The sequence below is a fragment of the Maniola hyperantus genome, chromosome 2, assembly GCF_902806685.2.
Source record: "Maniola hyperantus chromosome 2, iAphHyp1.2, whole genome shotgun sequence".
Lineage (NCBI taxonomy): Eukaryota > Metazoa > Arthropoda > Insecta > Lepidoptera > Nymphalidae > Maniola > Maniola hyperantus.
The window spans coordinates 976,821-998,699 of NC_048537.1; the positions used below are offsets into that span (position 1 = coordinate 976,821).

General features: G+C 39.5%; 1 protein-coding gene across 2 annotated transcripts in view; it reads left to right on the forward strand.

Annotated features, from left to right (window-relative positions):
• The first annotated feature begins 372 nt into the window (after window positions 1-372).
• Window positions 373-21,879, forward strand: part of LOC138403826 (uncharacterized) — a 30,546-nt gene continuing 9,039 nt past the window's right edge. The window contains exons 1-3 of one of the 2 annotated variants that reach the window (XM_069505741.1): window positions 373-951; window positions 1,545-1,732; window positions 14,162-14,369. In XM_069505741.1, the coding sequence (XP_069361842.1) occupies window positions 828-951; window positions 1,545-1,732; window positions 14,162-14,167 (318 nt within the window). In that variant the 5' untranslated portion in view covers window positions 373-827 and the 3' untranslated portion in view covers window positions 14,168-14,369. Of the gene's footprint in view, window positions 952-1,544; window positions 1,733-14,161; window positions 14,370-21,879 lie in introns of those variants that run through there. The other variant, XM_069505735.1, reaches the window with a different exon arrangement.

A 21,879-nucleotide genomic window follows, 5' to 3' on the forward strand; every position in this document is an offset into this window, starting at 1 on the left:
ATCTATAATAGTATATATGATCCATAATAAAATAGATCCTATATATCATAGTTCCTAGTTAAATTTATGTAGCAAGTTAAATCAATAGCGCTGATATTTCATATGACGTGTTTTTTGATAGAAAATTATTTTCCCATTTTTGCAATTACAATCGGAGGGCGGGGGGGGGGGGGACTTCCAACATCAATGGTTTGTTACATTGATTTAGTTTTCTCTTTCTAACTCACAGCGATGTGAGTGTGCTCGCTCGCACACTCCTTAGCGTCTAAGCTCGGGCTGATGACCACGTGCGCACGAAAAAACTTTGTGACATTTTGCTTCGTAAATTTTCACAGGCTTAAGTAAAGGCAGCGAGGGTTACATCATGTGAAATGGCTTTTCATGTGAATTATGTGAATTTTCTAACAGTGAAATGGATCATCTCATAGATAACAGAAGTGTTATCTATGGGTCCTCTCTATTGGTTAGCGACCACACCGTCTCATGGATAACAATTACATTAGGTTACATATCTTCATACAAAATAGGTACCTGAAGCGTCCCTAAATGTGACCAAAACAATGATATTAATTTTAAATTAGTTATAACTTGGACACAATAATATTATTTTTATTGTTGTTTAATGGGAAAAATAATAATTATTTTCCTTAACAAATTGATATAACTGAAATAATGAATGGATAACATTATTCAAATATAATAAACGTACAACTTTTGCGCACTCCCTCATAATACGGTAGGTATAGACTATAGAAACTGGCATTGATTTTGTAACGACAGGGGAGTCTTGCATACGGATTAAAATATAGATTTTCCTTGCAAATACGATGGCGGATATGGTTTTGAATGTGATGGTTTTGTTGTTCGTATCTTCTCTGGCGGGCTGCGAAGCTTTTGATGTGGGGAACGAAATTGAAGCGCGAGGCAAAGGGAAAAAGATTGCGCTGTATGGTGAGTTTTTAAGTTTTATTTATTATCGGGTTCTGCTAGAGACGTGTTCGTGTAATAGCTACCTCAACACGTTTTCTTTGATGCTGAAAATATCACGAAGTGTTAACAAATTTTTACACGAAAAAATTCCTTTGAATAGTTAGTATTTTTAAAATCGTTACTTATTTTTCCGTCATCGTTATAAAAGCCCGCGATCCTAAGGGTTTTTACAAATATCATATTTTGATGATATGAAGTAAGTACCTTAGAACCTAACTTTCTTTTCGAGGACTTTTCACTATCGTAAATAACAAACATTCAGACTAAACAAATTTCAAACCTCTGTTTCACCCCTTTAGGGATTGAATTTTTAAAAATCCTTTCTTAGCGAATGCCTACGTCATAATAGCTATCTGCATGCCAAACAGCCCGATCCGTCCAGTAGTTTGAGCTGTGCGTTGATAGATCAGTCAGTCAGTCAGTCAGTCACTTTTCCTTTTATAATATATTTAGATAGAAGATAGATAAACATAAACATCTTGTGTTACCATTATTTTTGATATGCAGACCGATTTCTCCGAAATTTCTAAACCGATTTTAATATTTTGTTTTAGTTTATTTTGCGGATCTGGTAATCAAGAAGATCTTTATCCTGAAGCTGATCTACGCGGTGGTGTTCTGGATTGTCATCCACAAAGCTGGCTACTTCCTCTCCTGGTTCGTGGGTTATCTGAAGGAACATAAGAAAAACCATGAACATCATGTGCCAGATCACTATGGACATTACGGGCCTTACAAAAAAGTGAGTGGGCCTTATAGAAGAGAGAGTGGGCCTTATAGAAGAGAGAGTGGGCCTTATAGAAACAAGAACGGGGCTTTTAGAAAAGAGAATGGGCTTTTATAGAACAGAGAATGGGTCTTATAGAAAAAAGAGTCATGGAATGATTTAAAAATTACATTAAATTTATTTTAGTTTTAATAACAAAAAATTAATTACGAGAAAAACCATGAACATCATTTGCCACATTACTATGGATATTACGGGCCTTACAAAAAGTGAGTGGGCATTATAGAAGAGAGAGTGGGCCTTATAGAAACAAGAACGGGGCTTTTAGAAAAGAGAATGGGCTTTTATAGAAAAAGGAATGGGCCTTATATAAAAGAGAGTCATGGAATGATTTAAAAAGGTTAAAATTACTATTTTCAAATGATTCCATGATCCGCGACAGGCTTAGAAAAAGTGTGAGAAGGGTTTGGCCATAGTCCACCACGCTGGCCAAGTGCGGATTGGCAGACTTCAAAGTTAAAGCGAGTGATATTTAATTTAATAAAACGCACATAACTCCGAAAGTTTTACATCGTTGGTTCGTTATAGTTTTTCTTTCACTAGGTATCTAGTGAAAGAAAAATATTTTAAATCGCCGGAATCGCCATTTAGAAAAAAATCGTTACATAGCTAGTTAGTATTAGGTGTTTCGTTACTAGAAAACATAATAAATAAAATATTTTATAAATCAGTGCTTATAAACACGTACCTACCTTAAAAATGCTTCTTCCTTTCACTCACCCTCACCCCTTAGTCCGCCTCTGCATACAAGTTATTAGACCACAAGGTCAAGGTTTACAAGGTTTTAAACCATATCTAATAATAATAATAATATTATATAATTTAATAATAATATAATAATAAAAAAAAATTATTCAAGTAATCTTTCACAAGTACTTTCGAATCGTCGGATGCATCTACCACTGGTTCGGAATGCCTTTCCTACCGAGAAGAACCAGCAAGAAACTCGGCGGTTGCTCTTTTCAAATATTTGATACTTATATAATATTATTATGCCATGTATTAAAAAAGTATTTGCAGTCATTTGCGTTGCTGCAACGAGCTGCAGGCCAAATCCACGCTCTGTTGTGATTTAGATAATCTTCAATTGTGTAATATGCTTTTTTCAGGAGCAAACTTTTAATAGGTTTTTTAAACTTGTGTAAAGGCAAGTCCAAAATAGTTTGCGGGATTTTATTATAAAAGGTATTTACTCATAAACTCTATTTTATTGTAACAACTGACTGACTGAAATACTGTACTTTAAAAATACTTAATAAATACAAGGATCTATTCTTTACTGTAATTTAAAGTGAAGTCTGCTGTATTTTGCAGTGTTGTTTTCTCCTATATTTCCACGTTCAGCGCTCGAAATATTGCACAATATGGCACACTGCATCATCTTTACTGCTTTATATTTTTTAAGACGCGATCCATTTATTGAGTTTAGTGAATAAATAAAATGAACTACTTTCTCCCCGCCGCGCTGCGGGACCCATTGTAAATAAGAGCTCGTTAGAGAGCTGCTGTGGATTTTGTGTAGTTCACTTTAATAGTATAGTTCTTGCATTTCACGAAGGCCACTGACTCATGCTTGTGTCGTATCGGTATACATAAGGTACACTACATGTGTGCGTTTGACAGCGCTTGCTCGCGACTGATCGGTCCGACATGCATTCACACTTACGCAATGACCATGTAAACGACGTTACCACAAGTAAAGTTCCCTAGCCTTCGTGAATTGCAAGAACTGTAACATAATTCACGAAGGCTAGGGATAAATCCCAAGCGTAACGAGGGATACTAGAGTAACTACCGAGCGTAGCGAGGGTGTTGCATCTAGAATCAAGACTAAGACAGTACTGCCCCCAAGTTCAATACTCTATTTTTCACTCCTCGCAAGTCAATAAAATTAAAATCTTCGTATGCTTAAATAGGTAGGTCTGTCTTTAGAAGATTCTGGGAGCAAATAGTTTAATACACTTTGAGCATTAATAGTTTCCGGAGTTAAGTTCTCGTCGAGTGACTCTTAGTCTTAGGCTGAAATCTATAGAGCACACTTTGACTTTGCTCAGACTTAAAATTGAGTTAAAACGAGACAAATTTATGTGAGAGATATACATTGATCTGTCTCGTTTTAACTCTGTCTTAAGTCTAAGCAAAGTCAGAGTGCGCTCTATAGATCTCACCCTTAATGCGCGGTGAAAGTTAACAGTGCATGCTTATCCTAGGCGACCATGGGGTCTGGTACGGATTTCCTTTCCTATCTTATTCTCCAGGGAAATACCGTACATAGCGTGCTCCATAGTTCGCTGAACGACTTTGAATTATAATTTTTATGATAGTGGTTTTACTATTTACCTACACTTCAAGTTTTTCAAATCATTTTTCAATGTATAGTGTATAGTATGTAATAGCGTGGATGATTGTGAGAAATTACAGAGTGACCTTAATAGACTTTCTCGCTATTACAAAGAAAATAGAATACAAGTTAATATAAGTAAATGTCAGCATATAAGTTTTACGAGAAATAAAAGTCCAATACAATTTAATTACACAATCGATGGTCAAACTATCTCCAAAATTGATAAGGTACGGGATTTGGGAGTTATACTGGACAATAAAATGTCATTCAATCCTCATATTGAAACAATCACTAACAAAGCTTTCTCTATGCTTGGCTTTGTTTTAAGAACCTGTAAGCCCTTCAAGAAAATAAGCACACTTAAGACTATTTATTCTGCATATGTGCGTAGCAACTTAGAATATTGTAGTAACATTTGGTCACCTTGCTATATAAAACCTATTGAAGCAATAGAGAGGATACAGCGCAAGTTTATTAAACATTTAAACTTTCGTACATACTTTGAGTCACCAGACTATAAGGAAAGCTGTAAACACTATAAAATACAAACCTGTGGGCAAAGGAGGCAAATAGCGGACATGTTAGTGCTATATGATATTATAAACGCTAAAATTGATAGTCCGAATCTTTTATCCAAAATTAAATTAGTTGCACCCCCCAAACGTACTCGTCATACATCACTACTCCGTGTGCCTTTTAAAAGGAAAAATTACTCCCAAAACTCTGCTATTACTAGAATGACACGCACCTATAACAAACATTATTCCGATATTGACCTTTTCCGCTATTCTAAAAAGACATATAAGCGACACATTTCACAATTTCACTAATAACTATTTTACTTTATTTTATTTAAACGTAACATACTTAACTTCACATACATGGACGCGTAATTAACGCTACACATACACTGAACACACACACACGACTCACACACACACACACACACACACACACACACACACACACACACACACACACACACACACTTTATATTTGTTTCATAATTTACTTGTTTTTTTTTTCCTTTTTAATCTAGGCTTCCAAGGATACTATGTTTTTATTTCCTTCATACACTTAGTTTTGATATAATGTCATGTACTTAGCCAATAATTGTTATTTTTTTTTTTTTTTTTGTTCCTCTGTATGAAATAATTTTAACTCACTCTTATATATTGTTAATTTTTCGAGAAAATCTATAATTGGCCATACTTCTGTAATTAGCATTTAAGAAACTTATTGCATTATTTCGCTGTTGATTTTCCTATAATAAATAAAATAAAATAAAATAAAATAAAAATGTAAGTACCTACGAATTAGATGGCATACAGTCGCTTCAGTACTGAATGAAAATACTCGCACGTATTGTCTCAAATTTTAGCACTGCAAGTGAACCGTATTAGTTTAGCGGTAAGGCGATCTGGGTGCGATACCCAGGGACTCGGGAGACGCAGGCTGGAATCCTGCCGGTTCCGCAATTTTTGATAAGTATGTATTTAAAGTTTCTCTACGTGATCAAATCAGAAATGAGGAGATCCGTAGGAGAACTAGAGTAACCGACATAGCTCAACGGGTTGCGAAGCTGAAGTGGCAATGGACAGGGCACATAGTTCGTAAAACCGATAGACGTTGGGGTCCCAAGGTGCTGGAATGGCGACCTCGCACCGGAAGACGCAGTGTTGGAAGACCCCCCACTAGGTGGACGGACGACATCAGACGAGTCGCAGGGAGCCGCTGGATCCAGGCGGCGCAAGACCGTGGCGTGTGGAAGTCCCTACAAGAGACCTATGTCCAGCTGTGGACGTCTATCGGTTTATGATGATGTATTTAAAAATGACTTAGAATCTGTGGAGCAGGCAACTTTCACGTTTAATGATAAAATCAAATTAGGCCGGGTATCAGCGAGGCGTAAACCGGGTTAACGAATTACCATAAATCGCTGACGCTGTCTCGGATTATAAACCGTTTACGCGCGTCATAAAACGGCACGCTGTATACTCGTACGTGTCATACAGGTGGGACAGGGAAAGCTGTGGAGTCGACAAGTAGGTATTTTCTTTATAAAAACCCAGCCAAGTGCGAGTCAGGCTCGCGCAATGAGGTTTCCGTACTACAGTCGTATTTTTTCGACATTATACAGGATAATTCAAAAACTATGATGCAAAAAAAACTGTTTTAGAATGCAAAGGTGAAGCCCTTTCATATGATACGCCACTTGATATAGTTATAATACTTCGAAAATTGTAAATTCTAATTATTTGTTTCATGAACATATTAAAAGAAAAAATTGTGATGTAACCGCAAATTCACAGTGTGTCATCACCATCATGATCAACCCATAGCCGGCTCACTACAGAGCACGGGTCTCCTCTCAGTATGAGAAGGGTTTTGAGTACATTATGGAGAACTCTCAGACATGCAGGTTTTCTCACGATGTAAGCGAGTGATATATAATTTCTTAAAACGCACATAACTCCGAAAAGTTAGAGCTGCGTGCCCGGGATTGAACCCCCGACCTCTCGAATAGGAGGCGGACGTCGTAACGACTAGGCTCACTTTTTAGCAAAAGGACGGTAGATTTATTGATATGTCTCGTGCAGTAATTAATTCTTGGAGTAATTAACACATTAATTAGTTACGAACAACCAGCCACACTAACCTACGTATACAATCACAAAACAGTTAGATATTATAAAACTTGGGCTTTCTTAACAAAGTTTTAGCTGTACTAACATTATAGAGAGAGAGAGAGCCAGCGCGTGCCAGACCTTCGTCATTTTATAAAAGCAGAAAGTTTCTCTGCGTATTGTCCCTAAAAATGGGAGGAACGTTTGTTTCGATCGTGGTGGCTTTGAGAGATAACAGATAATAAAGGTGTAAAAAATCTTACAGAAAAGTATAAAGTCTAATCTAAATATATAAAAGGAAAAGGTGACTGACTGACTGACTGACTGACTGATCTATCAACGCACAGCTCAAACTACTGGACGGATCGGGCTGCAATTTGGCATGCAGATAGCTATTATGACGTAGGCATCCGCTAACAAAGGATTTTAGAAAATTCAACTCCTAAGGGGGTGAAATAGGGGTTTGAAATTTGTGAAGTCCACGCGGACGAAGTCGCGAGCATAAGCTAGTTTTTTATATTTTCTTCGGAATAGTATTGGAAATCACGGCATGCATTGCCAGATACTAGTGTCGTAGCAATGGCAACCCCTTACCAGACACCCGTAAACTTTAGGGGTGTCTGGCAGGGAGTTGCCAAGTGTCTGGCGCTGTGCATTGCCAGACACTTATTGGGGTGCAACTCCCTACCAGACACCCTTAAACTTTTAATCTTTATGAGTGTCTGGCATGGGTCGCCATGATAATAGGTGTCTGGCACATTGCCATTGGCAATGCATGACGTGATTTCTAATACTATTCTGAAGAAAATATAAAAAATGGCACTTTATACTTTGACGTAAGATTTTTTACACCTTTAATTACCTGTTAACTGGCTCTTAGTCCATTACATAATTTGCGATAGAAAGATTAATGGAAATAGTGATTGATGATAGATAGGCATTAGGCACAATTCGAAAAGAAAATTACATCTAGATTATAATTTTTCTAGAAAACATTTCACCTCTAATTTTTCCAAGAAGTTGAAGGTCATAATATAATCCATATTATTCACACTAATATAAAATATTATAAATGTGAAAGTGTCTGTCTGTCTGTCTGCTAGCTTTTCAAATATCCGTTTAACAAATTTTGACGAAAGGTACAGAGTTAGCTTACATCCCGTATACGGCTACTTTTGTCCCGGAAAATCAAAGAGTTCCCACGGGATTAAGAAGATCTAAATCAAAACGTACGAAGTTGCGGTTATCGTCCTATTTGGTACAGGATAGCTTGCATCCTGAAGTTAGTCATAGGCTACTTTTGTCCCGAAAAATCAAAGAGTTCAAACGGGATTAAGAATATCTAAATCAAAGTGGGCGAAGTTGCGGTCATCGTCCTATTTGGTACAGGATAGCTTGCATCCTGAAGTTGGTCATAGGCTACTTTTGTCCCGAAAAATCAAAGAGTTCAAACGGGATTAAGAATATCTAAATCAAAGTGGGCGAAGTTGCGGTTATCGTCCTATTTGGTACAGGATAGCTTGCATCCTGAAGTTGGTCATAGGCTACTTTTGTCCCGAAAAATCAAAGAGTTCAAACGGGATTAAGAATATCTAAATCAAAACGGACGAAGTTGCGGATATTGTCCTATTTGGTACAGGATAGCTTGTATCCCGAAGTTGGTCATAGGCTACATTTTGCCGGAATATCAAAGAGTTCGCACGGGATTAAAAAGATCTTAATCAAAACGGACGAAGTTGCGGATGATATCGTCCTATTTGGTACAGGATAGCTTGCATCCTGAAGTTGGTCATAGGCTACTTTTGTCCCGAAAAATCAAAGAGTTCAAACGGGATTAAGAAGATCTAAATCAAAACGGACGAAGTTGCGGATATTGTCCTATTTGGTACAGGATAGCTTGTATCCCGAAGTTGGTCATAGATACGTTACCCACCCCTTAGTACACCCGTTCCACTTTCTTTAACTTTTATAATATCCTCAACCATAAGGTTGCCTGGAAGAGATCGCTATTTTAGCGAAAGGCCGCCTATTGTACTTGCGAACATCTTTGTTATATTTCTATTGTTTTGATATTGGTAAAGAATATTTTACTTTTTACTTTTACTTTTACGTTTTGCCGGAATAACAAAGATTTTCCACGGGATTTTTAAAAACCCTATATCTACGCTGACGAAGTCGCAGGCATCACCTAGTACCAAATAACTTGTAACTAGGCAGTTGTTAGGTACTATACCAAATAATATACACGAATTAGGTAAAAGAAAATATGATTTAGCGTGATTTAAGCGTGAATAGCCTTTAGTAACGCGGCAGGCTAAATAACAAATAGCAGAGACGACTGAGTAGCTTCAAGGGTACGGGAAGGTTAAGGTTTAACCAAAACATGCCTTTTTAGGGTTCCGTACCTCAAAAGGAAAAATGGAAGCCTCATAGGATCACTTTGTTGTCTGTCTGTCGGTCTGTCAAGAAACTACAGGGTACTTCCCGTTGACCTAGAATCATGAAAGGAAGGTAGGTAGGTCTTATAGCAGATATAAGAGGAAAAAATCTGAAAACCGTAAATTTGTGGTTACATCACACAAAAATACGACTGTAAGTAGTATGTAACCCTCGGTGCGCGAGCCTGACTCGCACTTGCCCGGTTTTTTAACTAGAAATTCTTTTGCACTTTTCAGATCTTTATCCTATTCTACAAAAATGGCAGGTCTAAATGTAATTTTATTTTTATTTGGTTTATTTGAAAGTAATCAACAGCGTAAATAGGTACATAATATTATTTGCATTTAAATCTAGTTTTAACAGAAGGCCAAAAGAGATTACTTAAAATTATAATTAAAACTATTTTAGCGGAATAGATTTAGAATAAAATGTAGGTAAATACAATAATAAAATTACAACAGTGTGTGTGTATACTTGTGTGTGCGTGTGTGTGTGTGTGTGTGTAATATTATTCCTTTCGTAATGCTCCTTGCTGTAAAGGATAGCCCCCGATTTAGACCGGTGTAAGATTTCGCAGAATCAATCCAAACTCATTCCAGACACCACGAGGCAAAATAACATTAATAAAATATAAGTAAACATTTTCATCATATTTGATGAAATTAAGCCCACATTAAAACACATTGTTAAAACCACGAGGCACTCCAGTAAAGAGTTAATGCCACATAAACCTCCACGAGACATAAATTTTAAATTTTATTTGCGCATTGCAACCGACGCGACGTAACGTAATGCGCTCGCCAAATGAGAAAATTAAGGAAGATTAAGTTGGACTCGTCACTTAGCTACTGGCTTCAAATTAAACGCCATAAAGTTGCTCAGCGTATTTGGTCAAATCATCGCAGGATTTTCACATAAATAAATATACAAAAGGAAAATCTCACTGACTGAGCTTTCCTTTTATATATTTTACTTTTACTGATTGATCTATCAACGCACAGCTCAAACTACTGGACGGATTGGGCTGAAATTTGGCATGCAGATAGCTATTATGCAAGGATTTTTGAAAATTCAACCCTAAAGGGGTGAAACAGGGGTTTGTAATTTGTGTAGTCCACGCGAACGAAGTCACGAGCATAAACTAGTTATATATAACCACAGACCCTGTGACAGACGTTAGGACTGTCAGACAGTTACACAACGGAGGTTGAGTAGGTGCGGAACCCTAAGAAGTAAAAACATTCAATTTCTGTGGGTTCTATAATTCATAACGTGAATATTTCGATCGTTCGAAAACTTCGGTAAATTCGCAACTACCTGAGGTGGGTACCTACCTACTCGTACTAGGCATTTATTACCGTACCAACATTCAGCAAATCCACGCCAAGGGCGACACACTCGTACATTCCGGAACCGCCGCCCGCCGGACACGTTCCGGAATCGTTCCGGAGGTATTTTACCGGAAATTATTTGTCTGGATGTCAGCTCCGCGCTGTCAATGTGATTACGGAATTCCGGGAAAACTATTCAACCGATTGAGAGGTACGAGTAGACGATATTTTTGAATTCTAAGTCATCAAACCTAAACCTAACCTTGCAGCTCCTGCCTTCCGCCTCAGGAAAGTCCAAAAGTCATTTGTGGGTATTGGTATTACCTTTTATAATAAAATCCCGCAAACTATTTTGGACTTACCTTTGCACAAGTTTAAAAAATTTATTAAAAATATGCTCCTGAAAAAAGCATATTACACAATTGAAGATTATCTAAATGATAAAAGAGCGTGGATTTGACCTGCAGCTCGTTCCGGCAACGCACAAGACTGCAAATACTATTTTATACATGGCATAATCTTGTACCTATATCAAATATTTGAAAAGAGCAACCGCCGAGTTTCTTGCTGGTTCTTCTCGGCAGGAAAGGCATTCCGAACCAGTGGTAGATGCATCCGACTATTCGTAAGCACTTGTAAAAGTTTATACGAATAAAAGATTTTCATTTCATTTCATTTCATTTAAATCCTACCACGTTTTAAAATACTTTTGTGTCATTTTGTGTATTAAATGTTTGACTCTACAATATATTCCAATCAAATACAAGGTTTTTCATGAAAACAAAATCGTAAAATGCTGGCGGGGGACAGGGGAGAATGCTTTGTGGCCTCAAAATTGGTGGACTCAAAAGTCACATAATCAAAACAATGTGCGGAATGAGGGTACCTGATGGGCACGGACCGACTTTTATGCTAAGCAACTGCCTAAGCTTGGCGATCGGTGGTATTAGGCGTCTATAGGTGGTGGTCTGTGCAATTTCAATGTACCTATTCAATCTATGCAAATAAAGAACTTGAATTTGTCTGTCTGTGTTAACGGAGGATGAGTGATTGAGGCAATACTTTAGTCTGACAGTAAAACAGATTTTTTTTCTGGAAGATATCTTGGCTAGTTTTCAACTAAACGAATTAAATCATCTTAGAATTAGTCATCATTGACTAATATTCTTGAATAAAAAATAACTATAACGAACTGCCTATATAACTATACCTTAAATATCTTTTCCGTATTAGAAATCTAAATACTTCTAAGATTCTGAGATATATAAGTTTCATGTAGGTATAATAAAATGAGCCTCAATAGCTCAACCGGTATAGGAGTGGACTGAAAACCGAAAGGTCGACGGTTCAAATCCCGCCCGTTGCACTATTGTCGTACCTACTCCTAGCACAAGCCTGACGCTTAATAGGAGAGGAAAGGGGAATATTAGTCATTTAATATGGCTAATATTCTTTAAAAAAAAATACAAGTTTAGGTTAATTTAATGTTACATAATAGCTTTTTACTCACAGGCTAGATTGTAAAGTAGATTACAGTCAGTATTTTATGATAAAAACAAAAAAAATTAGAAACCGTTGGGCTAACGTATGCTTTTTGGAAATATACACTATTCCCCGTAAAATCATGTAAAACATGCAGCGCTTTTCAACACATTGTGTTGCGAAATACCTACCTTTCTTTCAGAGAAACGGTGAAATTTTTTTTAACGCGTAAAATTTGAATAATGTATGGAGCGCGAGGCGGACAACAAAGGGTTTTAATCGCTCCGAACAGGTAAATTAGTCACAGAGCGGGAAAAGTCAATTTGTTCATAGTCTGAAAACAAAATGACTTTCCTTCGTATTCATGGGCCTACAACAAATTACATGGGTCTTCAAAACATGCGGTATTTATTTAAGAGCGTCCTGCCTGAAGAGTTCTGTGCCGTGCTCTAATATCGAGAAAAAAAGACATGTTTAATAATTGGCTCTGCGGCTCTAGATTCTAGACGTTTGGAATATTATAAAAAAAATTATACCACAGATAAGTAAATCAATAACACTAGTGACAGTGTTAAAATACGCGACTTATAAAGTTTTTTGTGATCTGTGGATATAAGTTCAAATTTTGAATATTTTTAGTAACCTATTTGAATTAAAATGTTAAAGTCCGTTATAATATTGCTGATGTTTGCAGTTAGTTGTTATTGTTTAGAAGGCAATGATTTGTCTGTTTTGGAGTCGAGAGCCAAAAAAAAAAGGAATTCGATCAAACTCTTGGGTAAGTGTTCGTTCTCTTCTCATAATCTAAGTAAGTAGGTACATATAACCTGTTTTAGGGTTCGAGTGTGGAACCTTAAAAAACCCGGCCAAGTGCGAGTCAGGCTCGCGCAACGAGGGTTCCGTACTTCAATCGTATTTTTCGACATTTTGCGTTATAATTCAAACACTTATGATGCATAAAAATAAATAAAAATCTGTTTTGGAATGCACAGGTGAAGCCATTTCATATGATACCCCATTTGATATAGTTATCTTACCTACTTCAAAAATTGAATATACCTACTAATTATTATTAGTTCATGACCAGACTTTTTTTTTTTTTGTGTGATGTAAAGGTTTTCCGATTTATCCCCGAACGTCTGATATAAGACCTACCTACCTGCCAAATTTCATGATTCTAGGTCAACGGGAAGTACCATGTAGGTATTGACAGACCGACAGACACACGGACAACAAAGTGATCCTATACGGGTTCCGTTAATTCCTTTTGAGGTACGGAATCCTAAAAAAGTTGTAGGTAGTACGATTCCGAACGATGTGTAAACCGATAAAACTGGTCGTCCGAAAACTCCACAAAACTATTAACATCACGAATATATCTACCGGGCAGTGAAAATTGTCGTTCAAAAATGTTTGAAAAATATTTTTTCATAATCCTACGCTATGATCCCACGTTCAAAAATTCTACGTGTATTTTACTATACCAATCGGATAGCAGACATTTTTTAAAGGCTTGCGTGTATGCATATTTCTTTAGGGTCCCGTACCTTAAAAGGAAAAAGGAAATCTTATAGGATCAGTTCTTAGGATCAAGACGAAAATATTTTAAGCAAAAAATAATTATTATCTACACAATATTATATCCTTCCAAGGTACGGAACCGTGCGTGCGCGAGTTCGATTCGCACTTGACCGGTTTAGTGTACAAGAAATACTTTTTACTAATTTTTTGTATTGAAATTTTTAAGTATCTTGCGTGCGTTCTGAGCGCTGATAGCCTAGTGGTTAAGACGTCTGCTGTCTATTTGGGCGTTCGGAGGTTCGATCCCGGGCACGCACCTCTGACTTTTTGGAGGTATGTGCGTTTTAAACAATTAAATATCACTTGCATTAATGGTGAAGGGAAATATCGTGAACCTGCGTGAATGGGGAAACATGGATGCCCAAAAGTTCTCCATAATATTCTGAAAGGTGTGTGAAGTTTATCAAGCACATCGCACATGGCCAGTGTGGTAGACTATGGTCAAAACCCTTCTCACTGTGAGAGGAGACCCGTCCTCTGTAGTGAGCCGGTGATGGGTTGATCATGATGATTTCATGCCTACATAGGCGTACAAATTTTTCGTGTACAGAACCCAAAAAAATAACTTTCTTCTTTTCAGGACTGATCCTGCTGTTCATCTTCTCAAAAATGGCAATTTTCAAAGCGGTTTCCGTGTTCCTCATGATGACGTTCTTCCAAAAGCTGTTCTCGTTCGGCGGTCTGGTAGTCAAGTACTTCATGAAGATGAAAGCCGAGGAGAAGAAGCCTGCGCACGTATATGGCGCCCCCCCGAACCAGAACTATGACACTGTGGGGTACAGCTATGGCCCCCCAGATCATGAACCGTTGCATCAGGAAGGGTACCCTGGGAAAGGCGTCGCACATTTGGATTGGCTTTTGAATAAACATACCAATTAAAATTGGTGTTTTATTTTTTTACTATAATATATAAAACCCATAATATACAGCTACCTTTGTGCCAAATTTCATATAAAAAGGTTAAACGGATGGGCCCTTAAGAATCCTGTGGGAACCCTTTGATTTTCCGGCATTCAGCGGTCTAGTATTCAAGTACTTTATGAAGATAAAAGCTGAGAAGCAGAAACCTGCGCACGTATATGGCGCCCCCCCGAACCAGAACTATGACACTGTGGGGTACAGCTATGGCCCCCCGGATCACGAGCCGCTGCATCAGGAAGGGTACCCTGGGAAAGGCGTCGCACATTTGGATTGGCTTTTGAATAAACATACTAATTAAAATTGGTGTTTTATTTTTTTACTATATATAAAACCCAAAATATACAGCTACCTTTGTGCCAAATTTCATATAAAAAGGTTAAACGGATGGGCCCTTAAGAATCCTGTGGGAACCCTTTGATTTTCCGGCATTCAGCGGTCTAGTATTCAAGTACTTTATGAAGATAAAAGCTGAGAAGCAGAAACCTGCGCACGTATATGGCGCCCCCCCGAACCAGAACTATGACACTGTGGGGTACAGCTATGGCCCCCCGGATCACGAGCCGCTGCATCAGGAAGGGTACCCTGGGAAAGGCGTCGCACATTTGGATTGGCTTTTGAATAAACATACTAATTAAAATTGGTGTTTTATTTTTTTACTATATATAAAACCCAAAATATACAGCTACCTTTGTGCCAAATTTCATATAAAAAGGTTAAACGGATGGGCCCTTAAGAATCCTGTGGGAACCCTTTGATTTTCCGGCATTCAGCGGTCTAGTATTCAAGTACTTTATGAAGATAAAAGCTGAGAAGCAGAAACCTGCGCACGTATATGGCGCCCCCCCGAACCAGAACTATGACACTGTGGGGTACAGCTATGGCCCCCCGGATCAGAAGGGTACCCTGAGAGAGGCGTCGCACATTTGGATTGGCTTTCAAATAAACATACAAAATAAAATTGGTATTTTATTTTTTCACTAGATTATGCTCGCGACTTCGTCCGCGTGGACTACACAAATTTCAAACCCCTATTTCACCCCCTTAGGGGTTGAATTTTCAAAAATCCTTTCTTAGCGGATGCCTACGTCATAATATCAACGCTTAGCTCAAACTACTGGACTGTTACGTGTAAAGTATTCTTGAGCTAAAATGGGGATTCTTTTTAAAGTTCTCACTCATTCACACTCACACATACATACACACACAAACACACACACAAACACACACTCATACACAAACCCATACACCGAAACACGCGCGCGCTCATACACACTCTAAAGTAAGAATAATAATTTTTGTCATTGCATATCTGGGAAGAGACTGACCCCCATGACACGGGTTAACCTAGTTTGGGGGTCGAGGGTAATTTTAAGCCAAGTAGTAAAGTTGGAACTAATTAGTTAGTTAGTATGATAATGATTTTGTACTATTTAAAGTTTAAATACCTAGTATAAACTGTTAAAAATTCCCCTACCTACTGACCTACTAAGAAATTAATTCTAGATACGTATTTAAAATTTAAATATTATAAACCTATTACTTAAGAAAGTCTTTTGTCGTGATAATATGTCGGAAAAATACTCTTATACTTGTACCAACGCTTTGGAACAATAAATGATTTATTTATTTATTTATTTATTTATAAAGTAGTAAACCTCTCTAAGAACCCGATGGTAATAAAAATATCCGTTGTTGAATGGAGCAGCTCATAGGATGTGGGGGACACTGACACGTCACTCTGTTCACTCTTTACTGACTAACTGTCTCTAGGAAACGTGAGAGTACTCCACAATGGTCTCAAAGGTGTGTAAAGTGCGGGTACACTTGACCAGCGTGGCGGACTATGCGGCGTAATCCCTTCTCGGTCTGAGGGGAGAACCGTGCTCAGTAGTGGCTCGGTGATGGGTTGATCATGACTATGATGACGATGATTAAGTATGTCATATTATAATGTACAAGAACAAATTTTATTCTTGAGCTGAAGTGGGGATTCTTTTCAAAATAGAAGGTAAGTACCGACAAGGTAAGCCTCTCTAACAAACTGATGGTAATAAATCATCCGTTGCTGAATGAAGCAGCTCAAAGGATGTGGGGGATACCGCCACCTCTCTCTGTTCACTCTCCACTGGATAACTGTCTCTAGGATCATAATGACGCTTTGTGAAAAACTTTTTCAATAAGTATTAAATAGGTATTAAGTAACTAAGTCTGCATAAAATATAAAAGCTATGATATTTAAATTAATAAAGGAAACATATGAATAAACTAGCTTATGCTCGCGACTTCGTCCGCGTGGACTACACAAATTTCAAACCCCTATTTCACCCCCTCAGGGGTTGAATTTTCAAAAATCCTTTCTTAGCGGATGCCTACGTCATAATAGCTATCTGCATGCCAAATTTCAGCCCGATCCGTCCAGTAGTTTGAGCTGTGCGTTGATAGATCAGTCAGTCAGTCAGTCAGTCAGTCAGTCACCTTTTCCTTTTATATATTTAGATTAATAAGGGTGCCTTCAAATTTGTGGGCCTCAAACTGCAGCGCTTCGGCTGCGTATCAGTTTATCGATAGTTTTTAAAAAAAAGAATATTAGCCAAGTTAATTGCTGACTAATATTCCCCTTTCCCCTCAAATTAAGCGTAAAGCTTGTGCTAGGAGTGGGTACGACAATAGTGCAACGGGTGGGATTTGAACCGGCGACCTTTCGGTTTTCAGGCCGCTCCATTAACCGTTGAGCTATCGGGGCTTATATGGATTTAGAAAACAGCGCGGCCGCAGCGCTGCAGCCGCGCTGCCTCCGTGCGGCACTTTGCGGCAAATTTGAAGGCGCCTTTATATGTGTAACTAGCTTATACTCGCGACTTCGTCCGCGTGGCCTAGGAAACAAATGGCATTTTTTTAGCTAACTAACCTCAAGAAACAACCTACTTTCCAAATTTCAAGTAATAAATATCAATAATTAAAACTGTCCCAAACAAACATTCATCCCCTATTTTACCACCCTTATGGGCGAATTTTCCAAAAATCCTGAAACACGTATTTCTTCATTTGTGACAGAAAACCCAAACACCAATTTTTATGCAAATAACTTGAAAAATGACGGAGTTTCATACAAACTTTCATCCCCCATTTAACCCACTTAGGGGTAGAATTTCGAAAAATCATGTCTTAGTGGATACCTACTCTTTACAAAGAATAGACCCTCCAAATTTCATGTCTTTAGGACCAGCGGTTTAGGCTGTGCGTTGATATATATGTCAGTCAGTCAGTCAGTCAGGACTTTGAATTTTATATATTTAGATTTGGGAGCATAGTAAAAGATACAAATTACTGTACTTGCGGTGTTAGCCTAGTGGCTAAGACGTCGCGTCTGCCTCCTATCCGGGAGGTCGGGGGTTCGATCCCGGGCACGCGCCTCTAACTTTTCGGAGTTGTGCATTTTAAGCAATTAAAATATCACTTGCTTTAACGGTGAAGAAAATCGGACGTTAATAACGGAAAAGAGGAAACCTGCATGCCTGAAAGCCTCCATAATCTCTTCTAAATATAATATTATAAAAGGAAAAGTGACTGACTTATTGACTGACTGACTGACTGACTAACTCAACGTAAAGCTCAAATAACTGGACGGATCAAATTTGGAATGCAGAAAGCTATTATGACGTAGGCTTCCGCTAAGAAAGATTTTCGAAAATTCAACCCTTAAGGGGGTTAAATAGGGGTTTGAAATTTGTGTAGTCCACGCGGACGAAGACGCGAGCATAAGCTAGTGTTCACTAAGATGTGTGAAGTCTATCAATGCGCACTTGGCCAATGTGGCGGGCCTACATTCTGAGAGGCGACCCGTGCTCAGTATTGGGCTGGCGATGGGTTGATGATGATGATGATTGGATAAGTTGAAGTTAAGTGGAATCATTTTCCCAAAATGAAATTCCCGTCGCATTATAAGTTATCATTAGCAGCCAGGGTTGCCATCCATCATAATATACACGCCGGTACACGACAATTTGTCAGGGTTCACAAACCGGCCTGCCGTCATCTATCATCCTGAGTGCTCGGAACAAGGGTCTGCCACGGTGTAGCTATCGTACAGTATGTATCAGCAGGGCTGCCAACCATCATAATATACACGCCGGTACACGACAATTTGTCAGGGTTCACAAACCGGCCTGCCGTCATCTATCATCCTGAGTGCTCGGAACAAGGGTCTGCCACGGTGTAGCTATCGTACAGTATGTATCAGCAGGGTTGCCATCCATCATAATATACACGCCGGTACACGACAATTTGTCAGGGTTCACAAACCGGCCTGCCGTCATCTATCATCCTGAGTGCTCGGAACAAGGGTCTGCCACGGTGTAGCTATCGTACAGTATGTATCAGCAGGGTTGCCATCCATCATAATATACACGCCGGTACACGACAATTTGTCAGGGTTCACAAACCGGCCTGCCGTCATCTATCATCCTGAGTGCTCGGAACAAGGGTCTGCCACGGTGTAGCTATCGTACAGTATGTATCAGCAGGGTTGCCATCCATCATAATATACACGCCGGTACACGACAATTTGTCAGGGTTCACAAACCGGCCTGCCGTCATCTATCATCCTGAGTGCTCGGAACAAGGGTCTGCCACGGTGTAGCTATCGTACAGTATGTATCAGCAGGGTTGCCATCCATCATAATATACACGCCGGTACACGACAATTTGTCAGGGTTCACAAACCGGCCTGCCGTCATCTATCATCCGGAGTGCTCGGAACAAGGGTCTGCCACGGTGTAGCTATCGTACAGTATGTATCAGCAGGGTTGCCATCCATCATAATATACACGCCGGTACACGACAATTTGTCAGGGTTCACAAACCGGCCTCCCGTCATCTATCATCCTGAGTGCTCGGAACAAGGGCCTGCCACGGTGTAGCTATCGTACAGTATGTATCAGCAGGGCTGCCAACCATCATAATATACACGCCGGTACACGACAATTTGTCAGGGTTCACAAACCGGCCTGCCGTCATCTATCATCCTGAGTGCTCGGAACAAGGGCCTGCCACGGTGTAGCTATCGTACAGTATGTATCAGCAGGGCTGCCAACCATCATAATATACACGCCGGTACACGACAATTTGTCAGGGTTCACAAACCGGCCTCCCGTCATCTATCATCCTGAGTGCTCGGAACAAGGGTCTGCCACGGTGTAGCTATCGTACAGTATGTATCAGCAGGGTTGCCATCCATCATAATATACACGCCGGTACACGACAATTTGTCAGGGTTCACAAACCGGCCTGCCGTCATCTATCATCCTGAGTGCTCGGAACAAGGGCCTGCCACGGTGTAGCTATCGTACAGTATGTATCAGCAGGGCTGCCAACCATCATAATATACACGCCGGTACACGACAATTTGTCAGGGTTCACAAACCGGCCTGCCGTCATCTATCATCCTGAGTGCTCGGAACAAGGGCCTGCCACGGTGTAGCTATCGTACAGTATGTATCAGCAGGGCTGCCAACCATCATAATATACACGCCGGTACACGACAATTTGTCAGGGTTCACAAACCGGCCTCCCGTCATCTATCATCCTGAGTGCTCGGAACAAGGGCCTGCCACGGTGTAGCTATCGTACAGTATGTATCAGCAGGGCTGCCAACCATCATAATATACACGCCGGTACACGACAATTTGTCAGGGTTCACAAACCGGCCTGCCGTCATCTATCATCCTGAGTGCTCGGAACAAGGGCCTGCCACGGTGTAGCTATCGTACAGTATGTATCAGCAGGGCTGCCAACCATCATAATATACACGCCGGTACACGACAATTTGTCAGGGTTCACAAACCGGCCTCCCGTCATCTATCATCCTGAGTGCTCGGAACAAGGGTCTGCCACGGTGTAGCTATCGTACAGTATGTATCAGCAGGGTTGCCATCCATCATAATATACACGCCGGTACACGACAATTTGTCAGGGTTCACAAACCGGCCTCCCGTCATCTATCATCCTGAGTGCTCGGAACAAGGGTCTGCCACGGTGTAGCTATCGTACAGTATGTATCAGCAGGGCAACCGTCATAATATACACGCCGGTACACGACGAAGCAATATATATGCGCATCGGTGAACATACCCGACGCGCTGCAGTCCCATCAGCATCCTGACACGTAGGAAACTGTGCTGTTTTTGTGTGTAATCGACCCATAGGCTGCTCGTGTAGAAAGAAGTGCAGTAAGCACTGAAGAGCGTACTCTGTAGGTTATAAAACTGTACGGTTGCTTGACTGCGATCTAGGCTCAAGCCGTCGAGGCGGGAGATTGGAAGCGACATTCTATCATTGGCATGCAAAATGAATCCATTTGCATGCCTAACCCCACTTGCTAGCGAGTGGATTTTTCACTATCCCGGCATGCCAGATGTCCCGGTAATAAATAGGTATTTGTTGTATAGAAGCAGGCGTTACTTTGCGGAAGTCCATGATATACAATGAACCAAAAGCTTAATACGGTATACGCGCGCTTAGTATGTGAGATTCTATGAAATACCGGTGTGTGACGTCACAATCATTTGACATGCTTTTTTAGTTTAATCGATAACCAATTTAAAATGTTTATTACACCAACAAAGGACGTGGATTTTAAGTATTTTGGAAGACCTTCTCTTTAATAATCACTGAGAAATAATTTATTTTTGATGTAGTCAAAAACCCAATTTGCTATAATCCGCTGAAACAGGTCGAATCTGTATGGTGCAACATGCAGCATGCGAAATGCACCGCCCGCTCTCCCACTGCTAAACATGCAGGAAAAATCCACCAGCTTAGACAGCTGATATTCTTTTACTATTCCCTTTAACTTGAAATTATCGGCGGTGTTCCCACTAGATTACAACATGGGGTTATTCAAGGGGCGGACCAACAAATTCCTAAAAGGCCGGCAACGCATCGGCGGTTCCTCTGGTGCTGCAAATGTTCATGGGCGGCGGTAATCACTTAACATCAGGTGACCCGCCAGCTCGTTTGCTCGCTATTTATATTTAAAAAAAAATTATAAGGAAGTAGGTAGTGAGTAGGTAAGTTACTGAGGAACTTTTTAATATTCACCAAAGAGTGTCTTTTTTCTTAAACTCTAGTTATCGGATAGTTAATGTACCAATTCCTTTTGTTCTCAAAGTGGTCCTGAGCAAGTTTTAACGAGGTACAAACTTTGAGTACAACTGCTAACCGCTGAGTTTACTTGAAGAACCAATTCGGTTAACAATTTAACTGCATTTTAAAGTTTGAAATCTCTTTTATACCGGAACTCTTTTATACTTAGACTATAATTCAATTTTAAAGTTAAATGTTCACTTTTCGTAGAATTATGATTAAAATTCTGGCAAC